Source organism: Phacochoerus africanus, chromosome 1 (assembly GCF_016906955.1).
Source record: "Phacochoerus africanus isolate WHEZ1 chromosome 1, ROS_Pafr_v1, whole genome shotgun sequence".
Classification (NCBI taxonomy): Eukaryota; Metazoa; Chordata; class Mammalia; order Artiodactyla; family Suidae; genus Phacochoerus; species Phacochoerus africanus.
This window is the reverse complement of record NC_062544.1, coordinates 26,066,305-26,091,014: the sequence shown is the minus strand read 5'-3', so window position 1 is coordinate 26,091,014 and position 24,710 is coordinate 26,066,305. Positions and strand designations below refer to the sequence as shown.

The following is a 24,710-nucleotide window of genomic DNA, read 5'->3' as shown; positions in this document are numbered from 1 at the left end:
CTGGATTTCAGTAATAGGCCGGCATGTCTAAGATAGCAGGCTTTATGGAGAATTATTAAAAACAGAAAGCTCTATTGACTGGCTTGCCTCCACATTCCTGAAGCTATTTTTGAATCCCCAAGCCTTATCCTCAGTACAGGCATCAGAAAAGGAGAATGAGAATGAAAATGCCTCTGGCTTCTCACCCCCAGACACCTGTGCACTCTCAGAGCAGCCTGATGGGGTCACCTATTTGGTGGGAGACCTGGGTGTCAGGAGCTGGTAACGATTACAAAAGCGCTGCGGAGTTCCCGTGGTGGCGCAGTGGTTAACGAATCCGACTAGGAACCATGAGGTTGAGGGTTCGGTCCCTGCCCTTGCTCAGTGGGTTAACCATCCGGCGTTGCCGTGAGCTGTGGTGTAGGTCGCAGACGTGGCTTGGATCCCGCGTTGCTGTGGCTCTGGCGTAGGCTGGTGGCCACGGCTCCGATTAGACCCCTAGCCTGGGAACCTCCATATGCCGCGAGAGCGGCCCAAGAAATGGCAAAAAGACAAAAAAAAAAAAGTTAAAAAAAAAGTTTAAAAAAAAAAAAAGCGCTGACCACGATCATGGAGATGCCTCCACTTAGCGACTGTCTCCTCTGTGCTGGCCCCCGCTGCAGGTCACACACGTGCTGTCCCAACAACAGGGTAAGCCCTGCACCTAAGGGAACGGGGGCTGGGAGAGAGCTCCAGGGCCCCACCTCCGAAGCCAGGCTTCTCTCCCACGTGCAGACCCAGCTCTGCTACCAACCTCGCCTGACACTGGCTGTTAGGACCTGGGCAAGGGCTCCGGTCTCTGGTCTCTTTCCTAGGCTGAGCCTCAGGTTCCTTATTGGCTGTAAAGGTGTACAGTCCTCGCCCATCTTGCTGTGAGGGGAATATGCACGAGTCGGCCCTCCACACCTGGGGGCTTTGCATCCCCGGACTCAGCCCACTGCGGACACGGAGGACCAGCTGCACGCATTGTACTTAATGCCCGTTTATGGAAGGGACTTGAACATTGGCAGAGTTTGCCGTCCGTGGAGACTCTGGAACCAACCCACTCAGATACCGAGGAACAGCTGTACTGGGACATTGTCCACACTTATCATGCACCAAAGTGTCCCCTGAATAAAGGACGTGGGTAGCCTCTTCCTCTCCGAGGCACTGATCGTTGGGGTGAGCGGGAAGCACACACATGGAGGAAAAAGGAGAGAGTCCATCCGGGGGCCTGATGCGGCAGGTTCCAGTCAACCCTCGCCTCTTTACTAACCTTGAACAACCCACTAACTCACTCTGCGCCTCGGCTCCCTCATCTGTAAGACGGGAGAACAGGATCTCTGCATTGCAGCATTGTTGAGGGGTTGAAACGAGGTTACACAGGTACAGTTTAGCACATGCTCAACACTGTCTGTCCATCTCATCAACGCTATCATATTTTCCTTAAGGTCTAGGCCACGCCTGTGAAAAGGACACTGAGGGGCCAGCTGATTGCTGGGGGCCCTAAAGGCTGGAGAGGGTCGGTCTCAATGCTGATCATACAGCCGCCGGGAAGTGTCAGCCAGACCGTGTCCCTTCTCTGCTCGTGGCTCCGGCTCACGGAGTGGGAAAGTCCAGGTCCTTATGGCGCCCACAAGGCCCTACAGGCTCTGCTCCCAGATGCCTCCTCCTCCCCGCCTTGTTCTCATTCAGACATAAGCACGTTCTGTCTCAGGGTCTTTGCACTTCCCTTCCCTCTGCTAGAATGTTCTTCTCTTCAATTGTCTGCATGGATCACTCCCTCAGCTCCTTCAGGCTTTTGCTCAAAAGCCATTTGGCAGAGGCTTCCTCTTACCACACTACTTAAAATACCCCCTTCATCACCTTTCTCTTTTATTTTCCTCCATAGCAACTATCTCCTCCTGACCTAGTATTTATTTACTTCGCTTTTCAGTGTGTTGTCCCCACTAGAATGTAAGCGACGTTGCAAAATCTCTAGGTGCTTCACATGTGTTAAGTACTCATTAAATGTTCATTGAATGAATAGGTGAAAAGGACTCTCTGAATGTGTCCCTGCTTCTCAGGTTTCCTCACAGTCACTCTGGCCTTTCCTTTACATCCTGGGAGACCCTCAGTTGTTTGAGGACATGGAGACCCTGAAGTTTGTCGAGAAGCAAAATACATGCTATATGCACCATGGAGTCCAAATACCTTCATTGGAGCCAGAGCTCTGCCTCTGCATGACTTCCTTTCTCTGAGCCTCAGTTTATTCAACTATAAAATGGGTTCATAGTGGAATTCTGCAGAGGGGCCCCAAAGGGCTGCTGGGCAGGGGGATATGAGAGGGAATTGTGTCAGTGGGGTTCCAGGCCCTCTGCCTCCCTGCCGCACACAACCACGGAAGCTCCCCATTCATCAGATTTATTACTGGATTCTATAGTATCTTTCATTTGCAGGAGGAAAGAAAGAGTTATCCAATGCTAAAAAATACAAAAATCTGAAAGCAGGTAAACTGGACGGTCCTCAGGTCCCTTCCTGCACTGGAATTCCTAGACTCCTGCAGTGGCTTTGAACAGCATGTGTCCTTTTTCCAGCCACAGGGCTCCTCCTCTCCCCCGGGACTGGCTGTGCCCCTGAGGCCGGCGGACTCACCTGGGACATGTGAACCACCTCAAACCAGCGCAGGATGCCTGGAAGCTTGTACGCCGTCACGAAGGAGGTTCTCTCGATCCACATCGACTGTCCCGTGGGCAAAGGTGGCGAGGGCGGGAAAGCAACACACTTAGGAAACCTGGCCATCGAGTTTGGCAGGAACCCATTCAGGCCCCAGGCCTCCTAGCCACCCAGAATCTGGATAAGCACTGCAAGCCTCAGAAACTCCCACCTTACTTACCCTTTAGAATTCTTTCTCAATGTCAAGTTTAAGTGTTCCCTGGCTTTAGGTCCAGGGAATTTTTAACCTGGGTCTCTCAACAGGCAGAATTTTTAGACAATACTGAATGCATCCACCTGCATTTTCTAGGGGAGGGTCCACAGTGTTCATTAGAATCTTAAAGGGGCAGTGACTCCCCAAATGTGAAGAATCGCAGTCTAAGGCAAAGAGCTGAGAGGGGCTTGCAGCTGCCTCCTCGTGCCAGCCTCGGCCCTTGGGAATAGAAGACAGGGCCTGGCTGGGAAACGCAGGGGACACAGGGGAGTGTGAATTCCCTGTGGTTTAAAGTTGCATCTCGCGCCAGGCCTGGGTTATATCTTGAGAGTGGAGATCTCAGGAAATGAGAAAACAAACCCAACGGAAGGACTGGAGAAGGGGTGTCATCATGCCAGTGGACGTTAGTTCTCTTTTCTTGGGCTCTGGATCAGATGCCCTCCCGCCCTGATTCTGGCAGGTGCACATTCCAGTTGGTAAAGGAGGCCCAGGGAAAGGATCAAGGCTGCTGAAGGGTCGGGGAGATACTTACAGCAAACTCGTTCTCAGGGTCGACAGTCCCCTTGCGCACCGGCCGGGAGTAGTGGAACTTTTGCACATAGTTGGATTTATAAAAGCTGCAAGATAGGAAGAGGCTGAGGCTCCTGGGGGCAAAACCTGACCTGACCCTGTACTGTCCAGGGAGGCCCACTGCAGTAAACTCCAGGCCTGGCAGAGTTCTAGCTGTAGCATTGTAGCATCTAAAATTAAGCTTTCCACATAAGATGGTTTAGAAGCTAGCCAATCTTAAGCCCTTATGAGAACACAGCATCCTTTAAGGTACCCAAAAAGTTGGATTTCTATCAATAATGTACACAGTGGTGACTGGGTCATCGTTTCTTGAGATCTCAATGAAGGATCTGGATACACCTAAGGTCCCAGCCTAATGTCCCAGGGGTGTCTTCCAAGAATTTCTTTAGGTGCCCCAGCGCCTCCCCGAAGTCACTCTTCCTGAATCTCTTTGGAGGTTCTGGCATTGGGATGAGCACGGCACGGTGCCAGCTGTATGGTTGTCATCCTTTATCCACGGGTGCCTGATGCAGAGGGTGACGGGAGACTGAGAACTACATTGGCTCAGCTGCCTGTACTGTGTGAGGTGGTCTCTCCCTGAAGGAAATGGCCACTCTTTTCACAAAGCAGCTCTTGCTTCCGACAGGTCCTCCCAGAGCAGAGGCCTTTTTCTAAGACACTCAAGGTGCTAAACAGTGTACCTGAGCCTGAGAGGGGGAGCCAGACCATTCATCCCACTCCAAGAGTGGGGCAGCTTGTGCCACGGAGATCCCTCAGACTCCCTGCTTCATTGCCTCCGCACTCACCGAAATGTGGCATAAAACAGATGGATATCTGCCTTCCTTCAGCTTCCTCTAATTACCCCCCTCTTATTTTTATTTTAATTTTCCTTTTCACGACCGCACCCACGGCATATGGAAGTTCCCAGGCTAGAGGTTGAATCAGAGCTGCAGCTGCTGGCCTACACCACAGCCACAGCAACACTGGATCTAAGTTGCATCTGTGACCCATGTCCCAGCTCTCGGCCATGCTGGACCCTTAACCCATTGAGCAAGGCCAGTGATCAAATTCAAGTCCTTGTGGATACTAGTAGGGTTCTTAACCTGCTGAGCCACAATGGGAACTCCCCCCACCCCTTTTCAAAGCCTTATCTGCACACATCCATTGTCAATGCACAATCCGAACAAATGCTAAAAAGATGTCCCTTTGGAGAACATGCAAGAGAAGAACCCAAACCTGTCCTGGGGAAGCCAGTGACACCAAAGCCCTCCAGTCATGTCCCGTAGGATGCATGGCTAGACTCTCTCACTGTGTGTTGGATCTATTTGTCTCTACCCTGCCTGTCTCCCGCCCACACACTCTCTGGCCACGGATTCCCTGGAGCCACTCTGGGATCAGCCTGAGTGACAGGCTCTCTACGTCCAGTTTGGTGAAGCCCCTTCCTGCTCCCTGAAGACTCACCCTACTGCAAGGTGAGCCTGACTTAGTTCTTCCCTGCTATCTCTGATGTCACCCTTCTCAGGTACAGAGCCCAGATGGCTCATGGGGGTAATGCTTCTCCCAAGAGGAAAAGGGAGAACAGGCTGGTTAAGGTAGAGAAGGGACTATAAGGGCACCAAGGCTTGTCCTGCCACCAGCTCAGCTTGGTGGCCCATGGATTTTCCTCCCCAACGCTTCTTCCCCTGGGCTGTGGCACTTACTTTATAATCTGGTCAGGCACCGGCTTGTTCTTGAACCTCGGATGTTCATCCAAGACGGGTTGGACGGTGAAACACTGGATGTCTGTGATTCCTGCAGTTAAGAGCTCATAACGTGTTGTCAGCCACACAGACAGTTCTAAGCACAACAGGTCCCGGCTGAGACCTCCCAAGACAGTCCTTCTAGGGCCAGATTTTAATGAATGATCAACCTCAGGTTGATCACCTAGTTGGCAGCCAACTAGGTCCTAGTGATGAGTTAGCAGTCCCTGTGGTGCTTGATGAGAGCTGCCTGTCACTTGCAACCCCATCCTGGGGCTCTGCTTCTGCTAACAGTGGGTTAGCAGTCCTTAATTATCATTATCATTGCTCTATTATCATTAACAAGAATAACAAGCATGTAGAGCCCTCAGTCGATTGCAGAACGCATCTCCCCAGGGTCTCCTCGCATCCCTCCAGTTTCTTTGAGCAGTGTTATCAAGGTAAAGCATACCTTTCAGAGACAAGGACATCAAGGTCAAAGAAGCTGGACAACTTGTTGAAGGTCACACAGTTTGGGAGCACAGAGCAAGGGTCTATATTTGGGTCTTTTAACTCAAAGCTCAGCTATCTTTGACTCCAGCCTTCTATTCAGCGTGGCCCTCCAACCAGCAGCATTGGCATCACCTGAAAGCTTGTGAGAAGTGGTGACTTTCAGGTCTTGCTTCAAACCTACTGAATTGGAGTCTGTATTTTATAAGCTCCTCAGGTGATTCATATGCATATTCCAGGTTAAGAAGCACTGTTTTAGAGCAAGAATATACATGTCATTTTACACTCTGGCTCTGAAAGTTTGAGACTAACTGTCTGGGGCAGGAATGTAAGGCTGTGTCCAGGCTCAGTTGGAAAGAGTTCCATGATCGATTAGTGATGCCTGCCATGGGCACGTGTTCCAGGAGAGGCACCATGTGGGCCAGCTCTTTATCCTGCCTATTCTAGACCCTTAAGTTGGTAATACAGCAAATCCAATCAACAAGGTCAGTCATCACTGGTCCCACCCTGATCCTTACTTCTCTTTCCCTACCTTCCATGGCTCTTTACCCATCTTTCTTCTTCAGGTATTCAAGTTTTCTCACCCCTCTGCTCTACTGATGAACACCATAACTCCAAAAACTCTTTTCCTGGGGTGACATTCCTGCCAACTAAGGAGTCACAAACTCCTCTTGTTAGCATTCAAGTATACCACTATTTGAATATGGAGTATTCATATATTCCAATAGGTTCCCAACCCATTTCCCACCGTAATCTTGGAGCAGCCATCAGCTTCTGCTGTTCCCTTCGCTTGGATATGACCTGACATCAGCACCACAGCCCCATGTACATTCAATCGACCCTCAGCCGCGTGTCCTTTTCCTTCCTGACTCTCCAGAGCGTCAAGTCTGTACTTTGAACTCTACTCTCTCCAGCTCCCTGACTTCTCCCTCCTACCCACCCCCCCCCAGATTGTCAGCTTTCTGACGGCAGAGGCTGGGATTCTTTCACACATAAGAAAGAGCCCAAACCTAATTGCAAGTTAAATTCACTCCCTCCATAAACTCGTTCCATACAAACATGGTGGGGATTTAGCTGTTTTACTTCTGAAGCCTATTTCTGCATTAAATAAGAAAAAAAAAAAAAAGAGTATTACGTGACATGTGAAAATGATATTAAATTCAAAAATCTGAGTGTTTACAGAGAAAGTTTTCTTGGGGCACAGTTATACCCATCCATTTTCGTATTACCCATGGCTGCTCTCCCACCACAAGAGAGTTGAGTAGTTGTGACAGAGACACGTGACTCACAAAGTCTAAAGCACATCCTATCTGGTCCTTTGCAGAGAATTTTGCCAACCCCCATTTTAAAGAAGGCGCTAAACCATGTCTGTTGGTTTTGGCAATTTGCCTTGGCCAAGAGGAGAATCCAAACCTGTCCCAGGAAAGCCAGTGACATCAGAGTCTTCTGGTGATGCCCAGCAGGATGCATGGCCAGAGTCTCACCATGTGTTAAATCTATTCATAGAACAGTGTGGAATCTACACATGGAACAGTGTGGAATCTATGCACAGAACTGGCCCCAAGGTTTGGGCAGAGAGGAGGGCAAGGGACAGGAGACATCCAAGTAAGAGACTTTTTTGCTTTTTAGAGCTGCACTTGCAGCCTATGGAGGTTCCCAGGCTAGGCATCGGAGCTACAGCTGCTGGCCTACGCCACAGCCACAGCAACGCGGGATCTGCAACGCACCACAGCTCATGGCAACACCGGATCCCTGACCCACTAAGCAAGGCCAGGGACTGAACCTGCATCCTCATTGATATTGTCAGGATTCATTTCTGCTGCATCACAATGGGAACTCCTGAGAAACTTTTGTTTTGTAATGTCTTCCCCTACTTGGATTCTTAAGTGAGAAGACACGAGTTTTGTCGCCTTTCCAAAGTGTCTGTCAACTTTTCGACATATGAAGGCGAGAGAAGAGAGCATAAAAAGCTCAGATTTTCATAAAAATCAGAACAGAGTTCAAATCCTAGTTTGATCAATTCCTGAGACCTGGTACAAGCTGCTCAAGTTTTTCAAGATGCAGTTTTCTTATTTGCAAAATGCAGAGAGTAACAATACTCAACTCCTAGAATTACTATGAAGATAAAATGAAACAATGCATGAAACATGCCTGGTACATAATGAACATGACAGAATGGACAAAGGGCATTCTGTCCATTCATCTTAAACAAAACGATAGCATTATAGAAAGAACCAGACGTTGAGAAAGACAGATCTTAGAGTTCAAATCTCATCTCCATGACTAACCAGCTTTGTAATCTTAGGCAAATTGCCTTACCTCTCTGCCCCGCGTATCCCTTCTCCATGAAATAGAAAAAAATTAATGCCCATCTTACAGGGTTTTATGGAGATTAAAGAAATGGTGGTTATAAAACACCCAGCCTCATGTGTGGCATGTCGGGGACGTTCAGCGAATGTCAGCCCTGCCTCTTGCCCTCTCCACCTGGCTCCTGGAGCTGAATCAGGCCTGCGTGTGACGACATGGCTCGGTGACACACGCGCTCTCCTCCCACCACAAGTTAAAAGGCCAGGGAGCCGTTCGGCACCAGGATGTCCACTTGGAAAGCCCTCAGTACTAATCCCCTGTCTCGCCTGGGACCAAATTCACATTTGTAACCAGCCAGCCCCACCACCGGTTGAATTCCTCCTGCAAAGAACCCTGGTAGAGCAGGCATGAAGGGCAGGCGAGCATAATGAAAAGGTTACAGATGAATATTTATCACCCCAGGGGAAAATATTTGGATTAAGGTTCGGCAGGTTTAGCGGACCAGCCATGCAACCTGTCAGCCCCATTTTAAAGGCTGTAACTTAATCTGTGCTCCAGGGTGCAGCACCGGAGCCCTGCTGGGTTAATGCGCCCCTCCCCCCTCGCTCTGCTGTCTACCTTCCCCTTGGGCTTGTGTGCTCCGGGCCACTGCGAGCCCTGCCCTGCCCAGCGTGAGCCCCGTTTCCACCACCCTCTAGTGAACCACACTAGCATCATCGCCTGTCAGCTTGGCCCTCTGGGTCCAGGGAGCTGGCTCCGTCTGTGCATCCCTCCCTCCTTCCTCCTGCTATCTGTCCATCTCCTCTTTCTTTTCCCTTCTCTCTTGTTTTCTTTCTCTTTCTGTTAACCAGCAAGCATTTCTGGAGAGTCGGCCTTGGGGATTCCTGCAGTGGGTCTCTGCCCTCCTGGAGCTTCTGTTTTAGTTCTAGCCTACGAGTCCCTTTAAGTGCATAAAAGATGAAGACAGATGGAGACCAATTCTCAAAAGAAAACAAACAGGGTTTGAAATAACAGAGGGCTGAAGGCTTCTGATCAGGTGACCAGGGAAGGCCTCTACTGGGAGGTGACACTGAGTTGGGATCTGATGGGTGAGAAAGGAGCTGGGGGAAAGGCATTCCAGGCAGAGGGAAGAGAAAATGCCCAGGCACAGAGGTAGGAACAAGCTGGGCATGTCTAAGGAACAGAAGAAGGGCATGAAAAAGAGTAAAATCAAAGCTCCTAAACAAGGTCTGTATCATCTGACCCCTGCCTGGGTCTCCAGCGTCACCACCCCGGACTCTTGCTTCCCTTTCTCATGCCCTTCTGGCTACTCTAAGGGCAATGTGACACCATTTCAGTTCTTGGAACCTCAGGACCTTTGTACATGATGGTCCTTCCCACTGTCTGGGACACTCTTCCCACCTCCCACTAACCCTGGGCTCATTGTTCACCATAAGCATCACCTTCCTCCAAGAACCTTCCCTGGCCTCCCAAACGGTACCCTGCAGGGCTTTCTTTTGGCACTGGCACATTTTTATAAAGGCATATTGTGACGCAATTAGTTGTTCACTGTCTTACTGTATAGACTAGAAGGTCCCTGGAGGTAGGGTCATTTTGTGAGTGTCACTTCCAGAGCCTTGCACAATGCTTGGCAGAGTCAGGGCTTGACAGTACGCATCACAAGAAAGAAGGAACGAGTGAGTGAGTGAATTTATCAATGAAGGCAGCATTTAGAGTTCCTGGGATGGGTTCTTTTTGGATCCTTCACTGGACACTAAAACTGGCACCACTGCAAGGATTCTGGCAGCAGTTCTTAGCGCTATGGACTCAAGTCCTGGCAGGGCTGCCTATGCGTGGCCCTTGGCTGGTACATTCTTCAAGGATACACTGGCCTGGGGCGTTCTTCACGTCATCCCCGGGGGCAGAGGTTGTGTTCATCTTCTCTGCGTTGGGGAACTGGCTCATCAGCTGCATCTGGAAATCTTCTCTTCGCTCATACTCCTTCCCTCGGTAGATGAACACTTTGTTCTGCAAAGAAATGACACCCATCAGAGATCCCAGGGCCTGGGCTTGGAGGACATGGCGCAAGCAAAGCTAGGAGGCTACGAGGCTGTGGCATGAGCCAGGGCTGTGGTGACCTCCTATAGATCTCGCCCATCACTGCTTCTTCCCAAGGGAAAGGAGGGGCTGAATTCAACAACTATCCAGCCAGGCAGAGCACTTTTTAAAAAAGATTGGTTCTAAAGGGAGAGGAGATCATAGATGGTGAGAACTTCCGCAAACCATCCTACATGCAGCTTCCAGAATCATTCCCCACTCAGCTTTCACCGTCACACCCACTCTTCCCATTTACATGACCACACAGTTTCCCCCCTGCCTTTAATGGACCATGTGGGCCGGACCTGTGGGCTAGAAGGGACCAGCATTTGGGTCCCTCATCACTTGGCTCCATGGAAACACACTCTCTATCCTTCCTGGACCACGTTAGCCTCTTCTAGACCAGTAGCTTTCAAACAGGGGGTGATTTTGCCTCCCAAGGGGCACTGGCAATGTCTGGAAATACTGTAGGTTATCACAGCTCTGGGGAGGGGCACTACTGGAACCTAGTGGGTTGAGGCTCAGGAGGTTGCTAAACATCCTTCAACACACAGGACAGCCCCACAGCCCAGAGTTATCCGGCCTAAAATATCCATAGAGATGCAGCTGAGAAACCCTGTTCTGGACCATAGCTGTGCCACTCTGCTGCCCCCAGTGGCCTCTGAATTCTTCTGTCTAAACCCACAACTGTCACTGACCTCTATGTATCAGTGCCTCCAAACCTAGCCCCTCATCACAGAAGCCTATGAGCCTTGCAGAAGTTCAGATTCCCAGGCCTCACTCCAGAGCTGCTGAAATGGAGCCTGTGGGAGTGGCGCCCAGGAACATGGACTTTCAACAAGTTCCCCAGGGGGTCGTGAGGCAGCAACAGGTGTGGGAAGTCATGTGTCTTCCATGGAGGAAACCCTCACCATCTGCTCTGCAGCCCGAGGTGCTCACTCCTGAGGCCCACTCGGACTTCCACATCCATTGGTAACGGTGAGTGGTTTGGCCCCTTAACCAGACTCAATCAGGTGAGGTCAGAGAGCAGATTTTCTGTTTCTTTGATATCTCCTTGACCTCAGGATTGAACCGTAGACTCAAGGGCCAGAAGGAAAGCCTTTGGCTAACCCAATCCAATGCTCTCCGCGATGAATGACGAATCCATGAAAGCAGTGGTTCAGACGCTGTGCTCCAAGGATCCCCGAGGGTCCCCATGACCCATCAGAGCCTCACAAGATCAAAACTCTTTTCATCATAACAGGAAGATGCTGTTTGCCTTTTTCACTCTCATTCTCTCAAGAGCGCACAGCAGAGTTTTCCAGAGGCTGCACGATGCGTGGCATCACAACACCCTGAATGCAGAAGCAAGTACAGGAGTCTAGCTGTCCTCTCTTAATCCAGGTTGCAGAAATAGAAAATAATCTAACTACACTGATTTTTATTGGAAAACATAGCCATTTTTTCATAAAGCTGTAGTTTATGTTGACCTATGATGGGCTTATTATTGTTACTTTTAAATAAATGGATACAGTTGACCCTCCATATCCTTGGGTTCTGAATCCAAGGATTCAACCAACTATAGATAAAAATATTTGAAAAAAAAAATCCAGAAAGGTCCAAAAAGCAAAACTTGAGTTTGCTGCACTCTGGAAACGGTTTACACAGCTTTTACATTGTATTTGGTATTATAAGTAATCTAGAGGTGATTTAAAGTATTTGGGAGGTTATATGTGAATGCTGCACTATTTTACATAAGGAACTTGAGTGTCCTCGGATTTTGGTATCTGAGAGGGTCCTAGCATCAATTCCCCACGGATACCAAGAGATGGTTGCATTTAACATTCTTCTTAGTTTTAATTTTGAATATGGTAGATGTAGACGGATGAAAGTGTACATATACAGAACTTCTTCTGGGGCCTTGATAGTGTTTATGAGAGAAAGGGGCTCCAGGGCCTGCTGGGCAGCTCCTCCAGCTGCTCTGAACACCCCATTCGGGGATGGGGCGCTCACTACCTCACAAGGCAGCTCTGGTTGCTGTGAATGTAGAGAAACACAGGGCGTGGCTGAGGTGCTGATGATACGGGGGGGGGGGGTTGGGGTGTGTGTGAGGGGTGGGGACAGCACTCAGATGGAGGAGGGCACAGGGTTTGGGCACAAGCAGAGCCTCGGAGCACAGAGGGAGAGCCAGATGCTGAGGCCCTGGGCCCTGGCCTGTGCCTGGGTCACCCAGAGACTCACCCGCAGGAAGGAGGGGAAGCCCTGGCCGTAGTAGCCGACAGCAAAGTAGTCCGGCTTGGGTCTGAGGATTTTCATGATGCTTTCATAGAATTTTGCCTGCTGGATCTGAAAGAAGAAAACTCACAGGTTGTAACAACACAGATGTGTTATTAAAGGCACGTTCGACTCCAAGAGACCATGGTTAGGACGTGGTCATTATACCAGAACCAATGGACCAAGTGCACCTGTTGGCCCATTCATGGAAATGTGTGTAATCACAGCAGTAACAGCTGCAGTTACCCTATACGGGGTACCCTGTTAATCACTGACCTGCACCAGCACGCTGACTTGCATCGGCCCTCGTAACAGTCCCACAGTGTTTTATCTCCATTTTGCAGATAAAGAAATAGTACCTTTAGTGCAGGCCGTCAGTAGGGAACTGAATGCAGCCACCTGTTCAGAGCCCCCACCGTCATCACTCCATTTCCACCGGGCTGTGTTTGTGACAGTCTACAGACAGGTAAGTGACCCTGGACAGAGATGTCCTCCCGGGCGTTCACACCTAACATTTCAACAATGCTAAGAGGTGTGTGTTTTTCCTATTTTAACATCTCTGAGAATAGTTTGCATTTTATGTTACACCGGATGGCATCTTCCAACTGCTATTAACTGGAGATAAATCATGACGGAGCAGGTAAAATAGAATGGCGCCCCTCACAAATAATAGCATCTTAAATTGGACACAAGATGGAAGATAAATGTGGCCCTGGATGTGAGCCTGTGAGAAGTGGGCTGTCAGCATGTGCATGAATGTATTCTGGGTGTGCATGTGTATGCGTGGCTGTGTCCTGCGTGTGTCGTGTACATCATATATGTTTAGAAGGCAGGTGTGCCTCCACACCCACAAACATCGATGTGGACAAACTCAAGTGGATAAAAGTGTTTCTTGGTGCAAGCAGCGGGTGTGTTTGCATCAGAACCTAGGACACTAAACTCCATACCCACCCACCCCCCAAAAAAGCTGGAAATCCTCTTCGGACATTCTGACTCGCATGTTATGGTTCCCTGGAAACAGCTGGATGGACCGCTCAAAAAGCGCTCAGGTAGGGCCCTGGGGGCCTGGCTCTCGGGCCAGCAGGAAATGCTGTGTGGGGTTTCCTGCAGAGGCCACTTCCCCGTCAAGCCCTGGCCTCTGCAGCTTAAGCAGGATAGGCTGGCTTCCCCACAACCTCCCACCCCCCTCACCAAAGCTCGAGCTTTGAGGAGCTAATGGGAAACGGCCAGATGGGGAGCATTTTAGTGTGATTTATCTGTTAATCAGAAAGCACAAATTTGCGTCTTTATTTAATTGGCTTAGTGATTTGCGGGAATTTTACTGCAAGTGTAGCACAGCGTTTATTGGGTGTGCAGCGGCCGTGGCAGCCCCAGCGCCAAGCAGGTACTTAACGCTCCATCCGAGAAACGGTGGCTGATGAGTTTTCCCAGAAGACCTTCCTTTGGAAAAATTCCCACCATGGAGGGAGACGCACAGCACAGCCTTGCTCAGCTCAGGGGCTACTTCCATTCTTTTCCTGGTCTCCTGTCCCTACCTCCCCCTCCTTGGACCCAGGCTCTCTGCTAAGCCCAGGCTCTGAGCTCCCAGCTCCAGGGCAGTCAGCTCCCCCTGGGACGCCTTACCAGGTTCTGGCTCAGCAGCTCGTAGTCAAAGATTTCCATCTCATACTGTTCCGCCAGCTCCTTGCACAGACTGATGGCCTCTTCCCACATCTACAAGGAAGGTCATGGGGACGCAGGTTAGGGGGACCGCCCCCAGGCTTGCAGAGCCCTTGCCAAGGAAGGGACAGATCCACAGCCTGACTCTGGCCCAGACCCAGCCCCACACCCAGGGAGCTGGGTGCTTCCCAGGAAGCAGATCTCCTCTGCCTCTCACTCAAGTTTTGTGATTAATAATGGAACACCCACAGACTAGGCGAAATGCTTTGCACGCTCTCTGGATCGTCCCCAGCACTCTGAGAGGTGACTAGTGGCATCCACATCTCCCAGGTGAGAAACAGAGGTTCAGACCCATAAAGCATCTGCTCCAAGCCAAGTGCTCAGCCAAAAGCAGGGCCAGGACACACACCTGATGGCGACCCTGGACCTTGTGCTGATTCCCTCTCTTACAGGTGCTTAGTACATGAACACGTGGCTGCTTCAGCTCCCCGTGGGCAGGTGGGGCAGGGAGGTGTTAGCCCTACTTTCCAAGGAAAAATGGTTCACAAAGAAGGAAGCAGGTGGTGCAAGGGCAGAGAGTTTCTGGGGACAAGTTGGGGTCAGAACCAGCTCTCCTGATGTTTGCTCCTGGGATCTTTCCACTCTGCTAACCCTGCCACTTTCTTTTTTCCTTTGGACAACTTTCATCCCTCTCTCCCTTCCTCGCTTTCTCTCACTTAAAAAAAAAAAAAAAAGAAAGAAAGAAAAGAAAGGCTGTGGTAAGAGCATTTAACCTAAGATCTACCGTCCTAGAGTTTTAAATGCACAATACAGAATTGTTCAGGCCCAATGCTGTACAGCAGATCTCTAGAATATATTCATCTTGCATCAATGAAACTTTATACCCATCACTTCTTAATGGTATTATTTAGGGTGAGTGGGCAGCTGGCAGCATAGAGGTGGAGGTGGGGCCGGTACTAGGGTATCAGAAAGAGTGATTAAAACTCTTTAAAAATAGATCTTTTCCATCTTTCAAAGGAAATTCTGCAAAACAAACTCTGGACATAAGGGGTCATTTCCCCCTACTCTCTCTTGAGTGAAAGCAATGTATGGTCCCTCCCTCTAAGACCGAGGGGTCAGGGACCTCCACAGAGAGGCAGGGAAGGTGCTGGGGGGGCTGGAGATCTTGGCAATCTCAAGGGACACCCATTACATTTTACATTTGGTTGAAAATAGAAGATGTCCCTAAATGGAGAAGCTGGGGGAGGTGGGGGAGGAGAGAGGCGAGGTTGCCAAAATGCAGTGTGTGCTTTGTAGCCAAAGTGCTCCCTCTGCATCCAAGCATAAAAATAAATAAAAGCAAGTGCCGAGTGGAAGATCCATGGCTGTAAACCCATGGACAACTTAGTGAGCAGCATAAAAATGCTTTATATGCCAGGACGAATCGAGTCCACAGACCAGGCTGGGCTGGGGTTTGCTTTCTCCTTAGCTTGGACCAGAAGAAGGGGGTAAGGGCCCTGGGCTGGGCCAGGGGACTGTCTGGTTCAAGTGGAGGTTTTTGCCAATTTCCCAGCATAGTATGCCAGAAATACTCTTCCCTGTGTGTTAAGAGACTACTAAGGGGCCAAGGATGGGTACAGGCAGGGAGTCAGATACCTGGAATTTCCTTGAGATCTGTCCATGTGCTCACTGGGACCTCTGACAGTCACTGATCCCTCTCAGTCTCATAAATTAGTTACTGAGCCCTGCTGACTTCTAGGCACGTTACAGCACATAGTGGTGGTAGAGATAGAAAAATGGACAAAACACAGTCTCTGCTTTCATGAAAGAGAAGTGGATAAAGCATACACATAAATAGATGTAACAGTTGGGTTTTGAGGGATGTAGAGGAGTCCACCAGGTAAGGACAGATAGACTTATGGAGTCGAAGGCCATTGTGTGTGTCTGGATCAATGAGACTCCATGAGGGAAGATGTGGGGAAAGGAAATTAAAGGGATGCTGAAGAGTCTGGGCTTCATTCTAGAAGCCACAGCAGTGGCTTTCAGAGTGAGCTATACCCATCTGCTCCTTCCTCTCTGCTCCCAAAGTAACTTAGCACGACCCTGTCCCCTCCCCCTTCCCCCATTATTGTACAACACCGAAGGGTTATGCGCAAAGCAAGATGATGAATGGTATGTCTGTTTTGCCAACTAGATAGTAAGCCCCTTGACCCTGGGGGAAGAGGCCTTTTTCCTCTTTGTTCAGCACAGGGTGGGCTGAACTGGATACTTTGCAGAGGAGAAGGTTCAACATGTCCTTTGGGGGCTTTCACAAGGTGGCTGACTTCATCAGCTGACAAAGCAGGAGTCAGCTCTGACGTGACGCCCAGCAGGACAGGAGGTTCCGGGATGGCACAGTCTCTGCCCTCAAGAGGCTTATGATTGTAAATTATAAAAACTGTGTTCTCCAACTGCTCAGCTCCTGGGAATTTATAAGCCTCTCCACAGACATTACCTCATCTTATCTTTCCAGGGAAGGTGGGGAGATCAGACTAAGACAGATGCAATGAACTGCGGTGACAGAACAGGCCAAAATTAAGTGTTAAATTGTGTCTTGATGAACTGTAAGAGGCCTTGCCATTCCGAGGAGGGGCAGGGCTGTAGATAAGCTGGAGGACTCAAGAAAGGCTTGATAGAGGAAGCGGCCAGTCAACTGGGGCCTTGAAGACAGAGTAGGTAATAATGATGACAGTTAAAATTAAACCAGCTATTACCATGTACCAACTCCTATGCTGGATGCTCTACATGAGTTTTTTTGTTTAGTTTTTTTTTTTTCTCCCCTCACCTAATTTTCATAATGCAACTAGGAAGTGTGTACTACTGATATCTTGATATCGTGGACAGGGAATTGGAGTCTCTGAAAGACCAAGGAGATTGCAGGTGGTAGAGGAATGAGGTTTGAAACCCAGAGCTTGAGCACTTAGCCACCACGCCATGTCTCCCACGGGATGAGTGGTGGCATTTGAGCTGGTGCTTCCTGAAGATCTCCTGGAGACTGGAGGATGGGCAGCAGTTGGACCAAACCCAACAAAGCACCCTGTTCTTGCTGTTTAGAGATCAATGATGACACTATGATGTCACTCATATATTCAATTAATTCATTTATTCAACAGATATCTCTTGGGCCCTGTATCTCAGACTTTGTCAGCTACTGGACACTCAACAGACAAGACAAATCTCTGTGCTCATAGCCTTCTAAGGAAGGGAGCCAGACAATGAGCAAGTAAAAATGAAATTATCAAGGTGACAAAATGATGACAGTGACAAGTGCTCTGAAAAAGGAATAAGGGTGACTCATGGCAGGGGTGCTGCTGTGGCTTGTGTGGCCTGAGAAGGCCTCCTTTAGGACATGACATCCTTTGCTTGGGAAAAGCTCTGAGCCATGAGAAGGAGCTGGCCATGGGGATATATGGAGGAGAAATGTTCTAGGCTGGGAAAAGCAAGTGCAAAGGCCCTGAGGCAGAAAAGAGCTTGGCATAGAACACATGCACAAGAGGGAGCCTGGCAGGGATGAAATGAGAGAAGTAGTCAGGGCACAGCTCATGTGGGGCCTCGTGGTTCACGGGGAGGGTTGTGTAAGTGTTCTAAGTTGATGGACAGCCATTTGAGATGATGGTAAGCAGGACAATAGCATGATCCAATACATATTTTTATGATCACCCTGTTTCCTACCTGGAGGATAGGGGTAATAGAGGAAGCAGGCTGATTGCTTAGGACTCACTGAGCATCCAGGTGATCAGTGTTGGTGCCTTGAAAAAAGGTGGTAGGAATGGAGATGGAGAGAAGTGATCAGACTTAGGATTGAGAACAAGAGCTGACCAGACCTGCATGTGGATTGGGTGTTGTGTATGGGGGAGAAAGGTCCTTCCTGGTAACTAGGTTCCCACAGAGAGAGGAAGCCAGGGACTGATTACCTTTCCTTTGTCAAAGTAGCCTATGATGATCTCATAGAGCGTCTCCTTCAGCTGCCGGTGGGTCTGGGGGTGCTGCTGGCCTGTCTGCATGACCTGCGATGCACACTGCTCATCTGACCACTGCGGAGAAAGGACATACGTGGTGACCTGGGGCAGGTGTCTCTCCCACTGCTGAGGAGTGGGAGAAAGCCCTGCAAACACCGCTGCTGGCCTCCCCGCGGCCCTGAGTGTCAGTCAGAGAGATGCTGGTCTGCAGTTTCCATCCGGGAGGTGCCTCCTCATTTCTGCAGAGTCATACTGATCTGACCCTCTATTGGCTCACATAGGTGGTTTCTGGTTTTTCTCTGAAATCCTGCAAGATGTGGTCCCCAGTCTTCAAAAGTCAAAGGAAATCCTTCAGACTTTGTCCTGCTCCAGGAGCACTTTCAAGAGAAGAAAAACATCTCATGGGGCCTGCTAATGATTTATAGTTGATGTTTGGATGTTATATAAAACAGTTTGGATGTTATGTAAAACTGCAAGACATATCTCGGGGGGTTGTTTTTGCTGCTAGATGTGAAGGTCACCTGAAACCTTATGTGACCAGAGAGAGCAATGCAGAAAAGTTACCTGCCAGGCTAAGGGTTTGGGGATACAGAGCAAAACAGAATCTATTTGGCTAATTCTTTTTCTTTTCTTTTTTAACTCTTCAACTTGCTGTGGGGGCTCCATGGGCATCCCAGCATGAACCCCTTCCCTGGAAGGGCAGTACCTTGAGGAGCCAGGTGTGCAGAAGGAGCGTATAGGCGGCCTCTGTGTAATTGTCGCAGTCTAGGTGAAGGTCACGGAGTTTGTACAGGTATCTGTTTGGGGAAATATGTTAAATTACCAGGTGCAATAAGAAGCAGGTGGTAGGGCCAGGTAGAGCCATAGGGAACAACAGAGTGCCTCTTAGAGTAGCAATGGAGTCCTCCATCCTCTGCTAGCCAGACCCCCTGCATGAGTGCCAATGACAGCATCTAGCACTTGGGGGGCATTTAGTCTGTAATGGGAATCATGCTAAGTATTTTAGATGCTTCAGAGCACTTAATCTTCCTGACAGTCCTGTAAAATGGGTCCACTGAGAATTCCCAATTGCAGATAAGAAAACTCTGGCCTAGTGAAGTTAGGTGCCATTCCAGCTGGTATTCAACTGGATGCTGAAGACTCTGGCCAATGCAATATGATAAGTAAGGGAAATCAAAGAAGAAATAAATAGCTTGTCAGAAGTCACGTGCCCATGAACGGAAGAACTGGAGCGTGCTCCTGTATAACTGCCCAGAGCCCATGCTCTGATCACTGTGTGACTCACAGGGTGTGGACAAGCCACAGCACTGCAAAGGGCAGCTCCTACCCTCTTCAATGTTCTTTAGGTATAAAGGAAGTGAGGTTTTTTTTTTTTTTTTGGTCTTTTTAGGGCCGCACCCACAGCATATGGAGGTTCCCAGGCTAGGGGTCTGATTGGAGCTGTAGCCGCTGGCCTACACCACAGCCACAGCAATGCTAGATCTGAGCCGTGTCTGTGACCTACACCCAGCTCACAGCAACATCGGATCCTTAACCCACTGAGCAAGCCCAGGGTTCGAACCCACAACCTCTTGGTTCCTAGTCGGATTCGTTAACCACTGAGCCAAGACAGGAACTCCAGGAAGTGAGTTTTCCGATAAGAAAAGGAAGTGGACCAAGGGCTAGAGATTGGCTATTCACTTGGAGACCTGGAGCTGTCAGCAAGGAGAATTACTACTCAACCATAACCACACTCCCACCTCCCATCCTTTTGCAATGTGAGGATCCAGTTCTGAACCCTAGGATGACTCCACAGTTGAGACGTGTTAAGGACAGGACCAGAACAAACGAAAGGCATTTTGGTCAATTATTTGATACATAATAAGTCTTAAGAGGCAGTGAATTAACTTCCCTGTGCCTTAGATTTTTTGCTCACCTGTAAAATGGCAGTGCTTATAGAATCTACCTAAAGGGTTGCTGGGCATATACAGGGCCAGGCAGACCATGTATAAAAGGCTCTGTGAGTAACAGCCAGCATCGCTGCTAATAAAAGCAAATATGCACCAAGAGTGATTAGCCCATAGCCAGCACTGAGCAAGGAAAACTATTATCTATTATCACTGTGGGCCAGGTTCTTCTATAAAACATTCCCTTCTTCCACTGAAACAGAATCCAGAGCCCCCAAACCACTGCTTTGGTGACTTGCATGTCATCAGAAGCATTTATTCAAACGCAACACTTAGCAATTTGGTAAAGGTGATGCTGAGATGCAATGCCCTTGGTCCTTCCTCCAAGAGAAAGGGTGCCGTCTGTAATGGTGCCAAGACTCTGCCTTGGCTGTCTCACGACTGGGAACAAAGGGCCTCTCAAACATCTGCACTCAAAGCAGGTCTCCATGCTCAGGCTTGGATTCCTGTTAGAAGAAAGCTTTCTGCATAGAACATCAGCCAAGGAGGAGCTCGTGTTTAATGTCTCTGACTGCATAAAACATGGCCCGTGGGCCAAATGGAGGCTGCCTGAACTGAGACTGCCAAAGATTTGGAGGGGAAGAAAGGTCAATTAGTGGCTTTTTGATAACTAATGAGCTAGTGACCTTTTGCTCATGTATTCATTTAATCAGCAAAGATGTACTTCGCACACAAGCAGTACCTGACATTAGAGATAAATGGTGGCAACAGCAGATGTCATTCTCAGGGTTTGGAATTGACTGTCTAGGAAAGGGGGAAGGCGTCAGTCAAGTAATCAAATGAGTAACTGCAAAACTACGGCTGTGGCCTTTGTGAAGGAGAGGTCTATGGTACTAGGAGAGCAGGCGTCATCCAGCTGGGGCTTCCAGAAAGGTTCCCATCATGGGACCATCGGACTGAGATCTGAAGGTAAGAGGATGAGAGGGGAGCATTCACGAGAGAATCATTCATTCATTCCACAAACGAGTGCTTTATAGATTATATCAATTCATCCTCCCAACAATGCTTTTTATGGATAAGAAAACTGAGACCTATGCTAAAGTAGACAGAGTCAGAAATAGAACCAGGTTTTGACACTAGATATTTCTGCCTCGACAGTCACTTTTCCCCCTTAACTTTCTGCTGACCAATAGTGCTATCAATGGACTTGTACATGACCTGCACAGAGGGAATGTTGAGCCTGTGGTCAATGCTTAGAAGCCCCTGTGTACTGGCGAATCCTACCTTATCTCCACCTGCCTGCCTTTGGTTTCTTAGATTCCTGATGGCTGGGTCCAAAAACTTGAAGAGAGGAGTCAGAGGGAAAGCTTCCCTGCTACTTCCAACTTCTTAATTGGCCAAGGCACCCCCTCCTTCCCTTTGTCAACTCAAGGGTTGAGTGACCAACTACAGAGCTCAGTGGATGACACCCTGATGGGCCAGACTAGGGATTCAAACACAAACAGATGCCAGGTGGGCAGCTTGAGCGAGGTGTGGGATGAAGTTCCCTGGGGAAAGGGGACGATGTCCTGACCAGAGCACCCCTTCCCTGTCTAAAGGGGCCGCCACCACCTGGCCTAAGTGATAGTGGTCAGCAAAAGATGAGGGCCCAGGGTTGCCATACCTTCTGAGTTTTTCAGCAGAAAGAAATTTTGATTTTTATGTAACATCTCTAGATTTTTAAAAACTGGCAACCAATTAAAACTGTTTTTAAATACTATGCCTGCCAAACAGGACAGATTTTCAGACTATATTCTGTTTACAACGTCTGGTTTAGGCAAATGTGGTTTTCCTAGATTACTATAGGATTCAGATCTCCCAAGCTTATGGAGATCTGGGATTCACCATCTGTGTTTCTAAAATGGGAAGAAAAGAAAAAAAGGTTAGGGGGAGGGAACCATGTGCCACACACTTTACCTGTAGCATCTCATTGAATCCTCAGGACTGAATGGAAATAGTCCACAGGGGGACACCTCAGCCCAAAGAGACCGAGTGATTTATCCAGGGTCCCAGAGGAAAAAGGTAACCCCCACCCTGGGCCCTTCGGACCAAAGCTTTGTGCTACCAGAGTAAGTCATGTCTGGCAATGTTATAAATACTACCCAAGCTCAGGACAACCTATGGAATTATCTTTTTTTTTCCAAATGATAGTTCCTATTTCTGGAATAATGCTCAACTAAGTATCTAAAAATATTTGCAGTAATGGCAGAGTAAGTTTGGGCTTGGAGTCTCTGGTCTTTGACAGAATGTACCAAAAGCCTTGAAAAAGCTGTGGTCATTAACCTTATGGTGAATTCCACTTTGTGAGCTTCTGTCTCCTAAAGAGATGCATAAAAACACACATCTGAGAATTGTGTCATTGTATTATTTATGATAGAAAAAAGTTGAAACAACCTAAATGTTGAACAACACAGGATTGGCTATATAAATTATGGTATATTCTGGGGAGAGAATTTTTATAGTTTCATTAAAAATTATGTTGAAATACATCTGTTGACATGGAATTCTTGTCAGGCAAAGAATAAATTATGAGCAATATGATCCCACTTTTGCAAAAAATATGCATGCATAGAATTTGATCTATATATAAATATTAAAAGGTCTGAGAATATGTATAGATTATGGGAGTTTATTTCATTCTTTGTTTTGCTTGTCTGTATTTTATGAGGATTTTTTTGGTAATAAGTATGTATTATTTTTGTAACGAGTAAAAATAACAATAAAAAATCTTCAGAAAAAAAAAGGGATTCTGAGAAACACCGGCCAGGGAGTTCTTTGCTCTAGGCAAATGTCCCCCCCCCCCCCCAGTCCTTCAAATAAATATCTTTTAAATGCCCACAAAGAAGCAGGCATCATACATCTTGGTATTTTTTCCCTTTGAAGCTGGGCTGGCCAATGATTTAACTATATGCCTCCCAAACCCTGGACTAGGGCTTCACATGGCAGCCCTATAACAAACCTAAGTGCAATGCACCAGCTCAATCCACAATGTGGGTTAGAGAAAATATGATCTGTGGATACAGAAAAACAGGATGGCAGGTCAAGAGAACTCCAGGTGGATCTGAGGGGCTGATTGCAGGAGAATGGAAGGAGTTGAATCTGGGGAGACTGATAGGAATCAGTCCATAGAGGGCCTGAGTGTCAAGAAGATAGGCTTAAATTCTATCCTGAAGGTGGTGGGGAGCCATCGATGGATACTGAGCAGGAGAGTGACACAGCAGGCCTGGGTTTTAGAAAACAAAAATCTTACCTTATGTACATCTCTTCCCGATTGTTATCTTTGTAGAAATTCTAGATAAGGGAGGAGAAACAGTGATGAGTGTTTTTCTTTGCAGAGCCGGCAGGGGTGGAGGGCATTGTGAGGACGGTGAGGGGAAACCGCTACCCACTCTCTGGGCACCCCGAGATCAGAACCAGAGATTTACTTTCCTAAATGCATCAAACAGCTTTGTTATAAGATTCTGCCTTCAAGTCACTTCCCTGATCCTTAGAGTATAAAAGGACCAAGGAACTACCTCAGGCATCACATGGTCGGGGTCGGGGGGGATGCGTGTAACTGAGCTATTTACTGCACTGAGAGGTGGGCTGCCAGGATGGAGCCCGTTTACTTTGACAAAGTCTCCTGTGAAAGGCAGCCCAGTGCGATCTTTAAAAGCTCAGACCCTACCCTCAGGGGGACCTGAGTCGGAATCACAACAACAGCAATAATCGGAGAACAGTGATAGTGATCACAACAGATCCTAGTGATGATAAAAGATCATAACTTCTGATAGTGCAGAACTACCAGAAGTGATGCTGAGAATCCACAGTCAAAAACATTTAAACTTGGCAAAACCCAATCCAGCTCAAGGCTCATTTAGCTCAGTAGTTGTCCTGCAATCTCGTGTGTTTTAAAATAAGCCTTTCTGGAGTTCCTGTTGTGGCGCAGCAGAAACGAAGCTGACTAGCATCCATGAGGATGAAGGTTTGATCGCTGGCCTCGATCAGTGGGTTGGGGATCCGGTGTTGCTGTGAGCTGTGGTGTAGGTCACAGACACAGCTTGGATCCAGCATTCCTGTGGCTGTGGTATAGGCAGTAGCTGCAGCTCTGATTTGACCCCTAGCCTGGGAACCTCCATATGCTGCAGGTGTAGCCCTGAAAAGCAAATAAAATAAAATAAAATAGGCCTTTCAGATTTGGGGCCAGGAGGTTATGATCTGATCCATAAGCCACATTTTGAGAAAACCCTGGTTTAATGTGCATATGAGGTTCCGAGAGGGCGAGGTGATGTGTTCCAGGCGCTCCAGGGCACAGTCCTGAAGGCAGAGCCATACTAGACCTTCAGACAGTCCCACTCCATCTTGTTCTCCCTGATACCATGTTTCGGACACATATCAACATCTAGCAGAGTCTAATTACTTACAGGCCTGCCTGTCCCAACTTTCTCCCAGGTCAGATTCTGATAGTTGAAGGTCAATTTCTTCAACTCCCACCTCTCCAAAGAGAGAAACCACTAAACTCCTGGAAAACCCCTCTTCATGCTCTTTATGTAAATTAGTCCTTGTGGAGTTATTAGCAATGAATTCCTTTCTGCTGTAATCAGGAGTTTTCAGCTCCCCTTAGCATTGCAGAAAATCAATGGCAATATCGAGGTTGTTTAGAAAGAGTCCACTTAGGGTAAACAGAGGACACACGACAGAACTATGGGGATAGGATTTATATTTCTGGAACACTGGGAATGGCAGGGGGATTGAGGTGACAGATGCCTCATGGCCTTTTGGCCAACTTTATTCACTTAAGCCGCTTTGGGATGGGCTGGCATGCTGGGTATGAAGCATTGTGGCTGCTACT

General features: G+C 48.4%; 1 protein-coding gene across 2 annotated transcripts in view; it reads right to left on the bottom strand.

The window, feature by feature from the left end:
• DOCK2 (dedicator of cytokinesis 2) overlaps positions 1-24,710 on the bottom strand; it is a 404,312-nt gene that overhangs the window by 19,156 nt on the left and 360,446 nt on the right. Inside the window, exons 36-44 of one of the 2 annotated variants that reach the window (XM_047784590.1) lie at positions 23,130-23,170; positions 18,661-18,751; positions 17,910-18,029; positions 13,942-14,031; positions 12,286-12,390; positions 9,855-9,996; positions 5,155-5,236; positions 3,438-3,522; positions 2,632-2,718 (exon numbers count right to left, since the gene is read on the bottom strand). In XM_047784590.1, coding sequence (XP_047640546.1) covers positions 2,632-2,718; positions 3,438-3,522; positions 5,155-5,236; positions 9,855-9,996; positions 12,286-12,390; positions 13,942-14,031; positions 17,910-18,029; positions 18,661-18,751; positions 23,130-23,170 — 843 coding nt within the window. The remainder of the gene's footprint in view (positions 1-2,631; positions 2,719-3,437; positions 3,523-5,154; positions 5,237-9,854; positions 9,997-12,285; positions 12,391-13,941; positions 14,032-17,909; positions 18,030-18,660; positions 18,752-23,129; positions 23,171-24,710) is intronic. The other variant, XM_047784680.1, reaches the window with a different exon arrangement.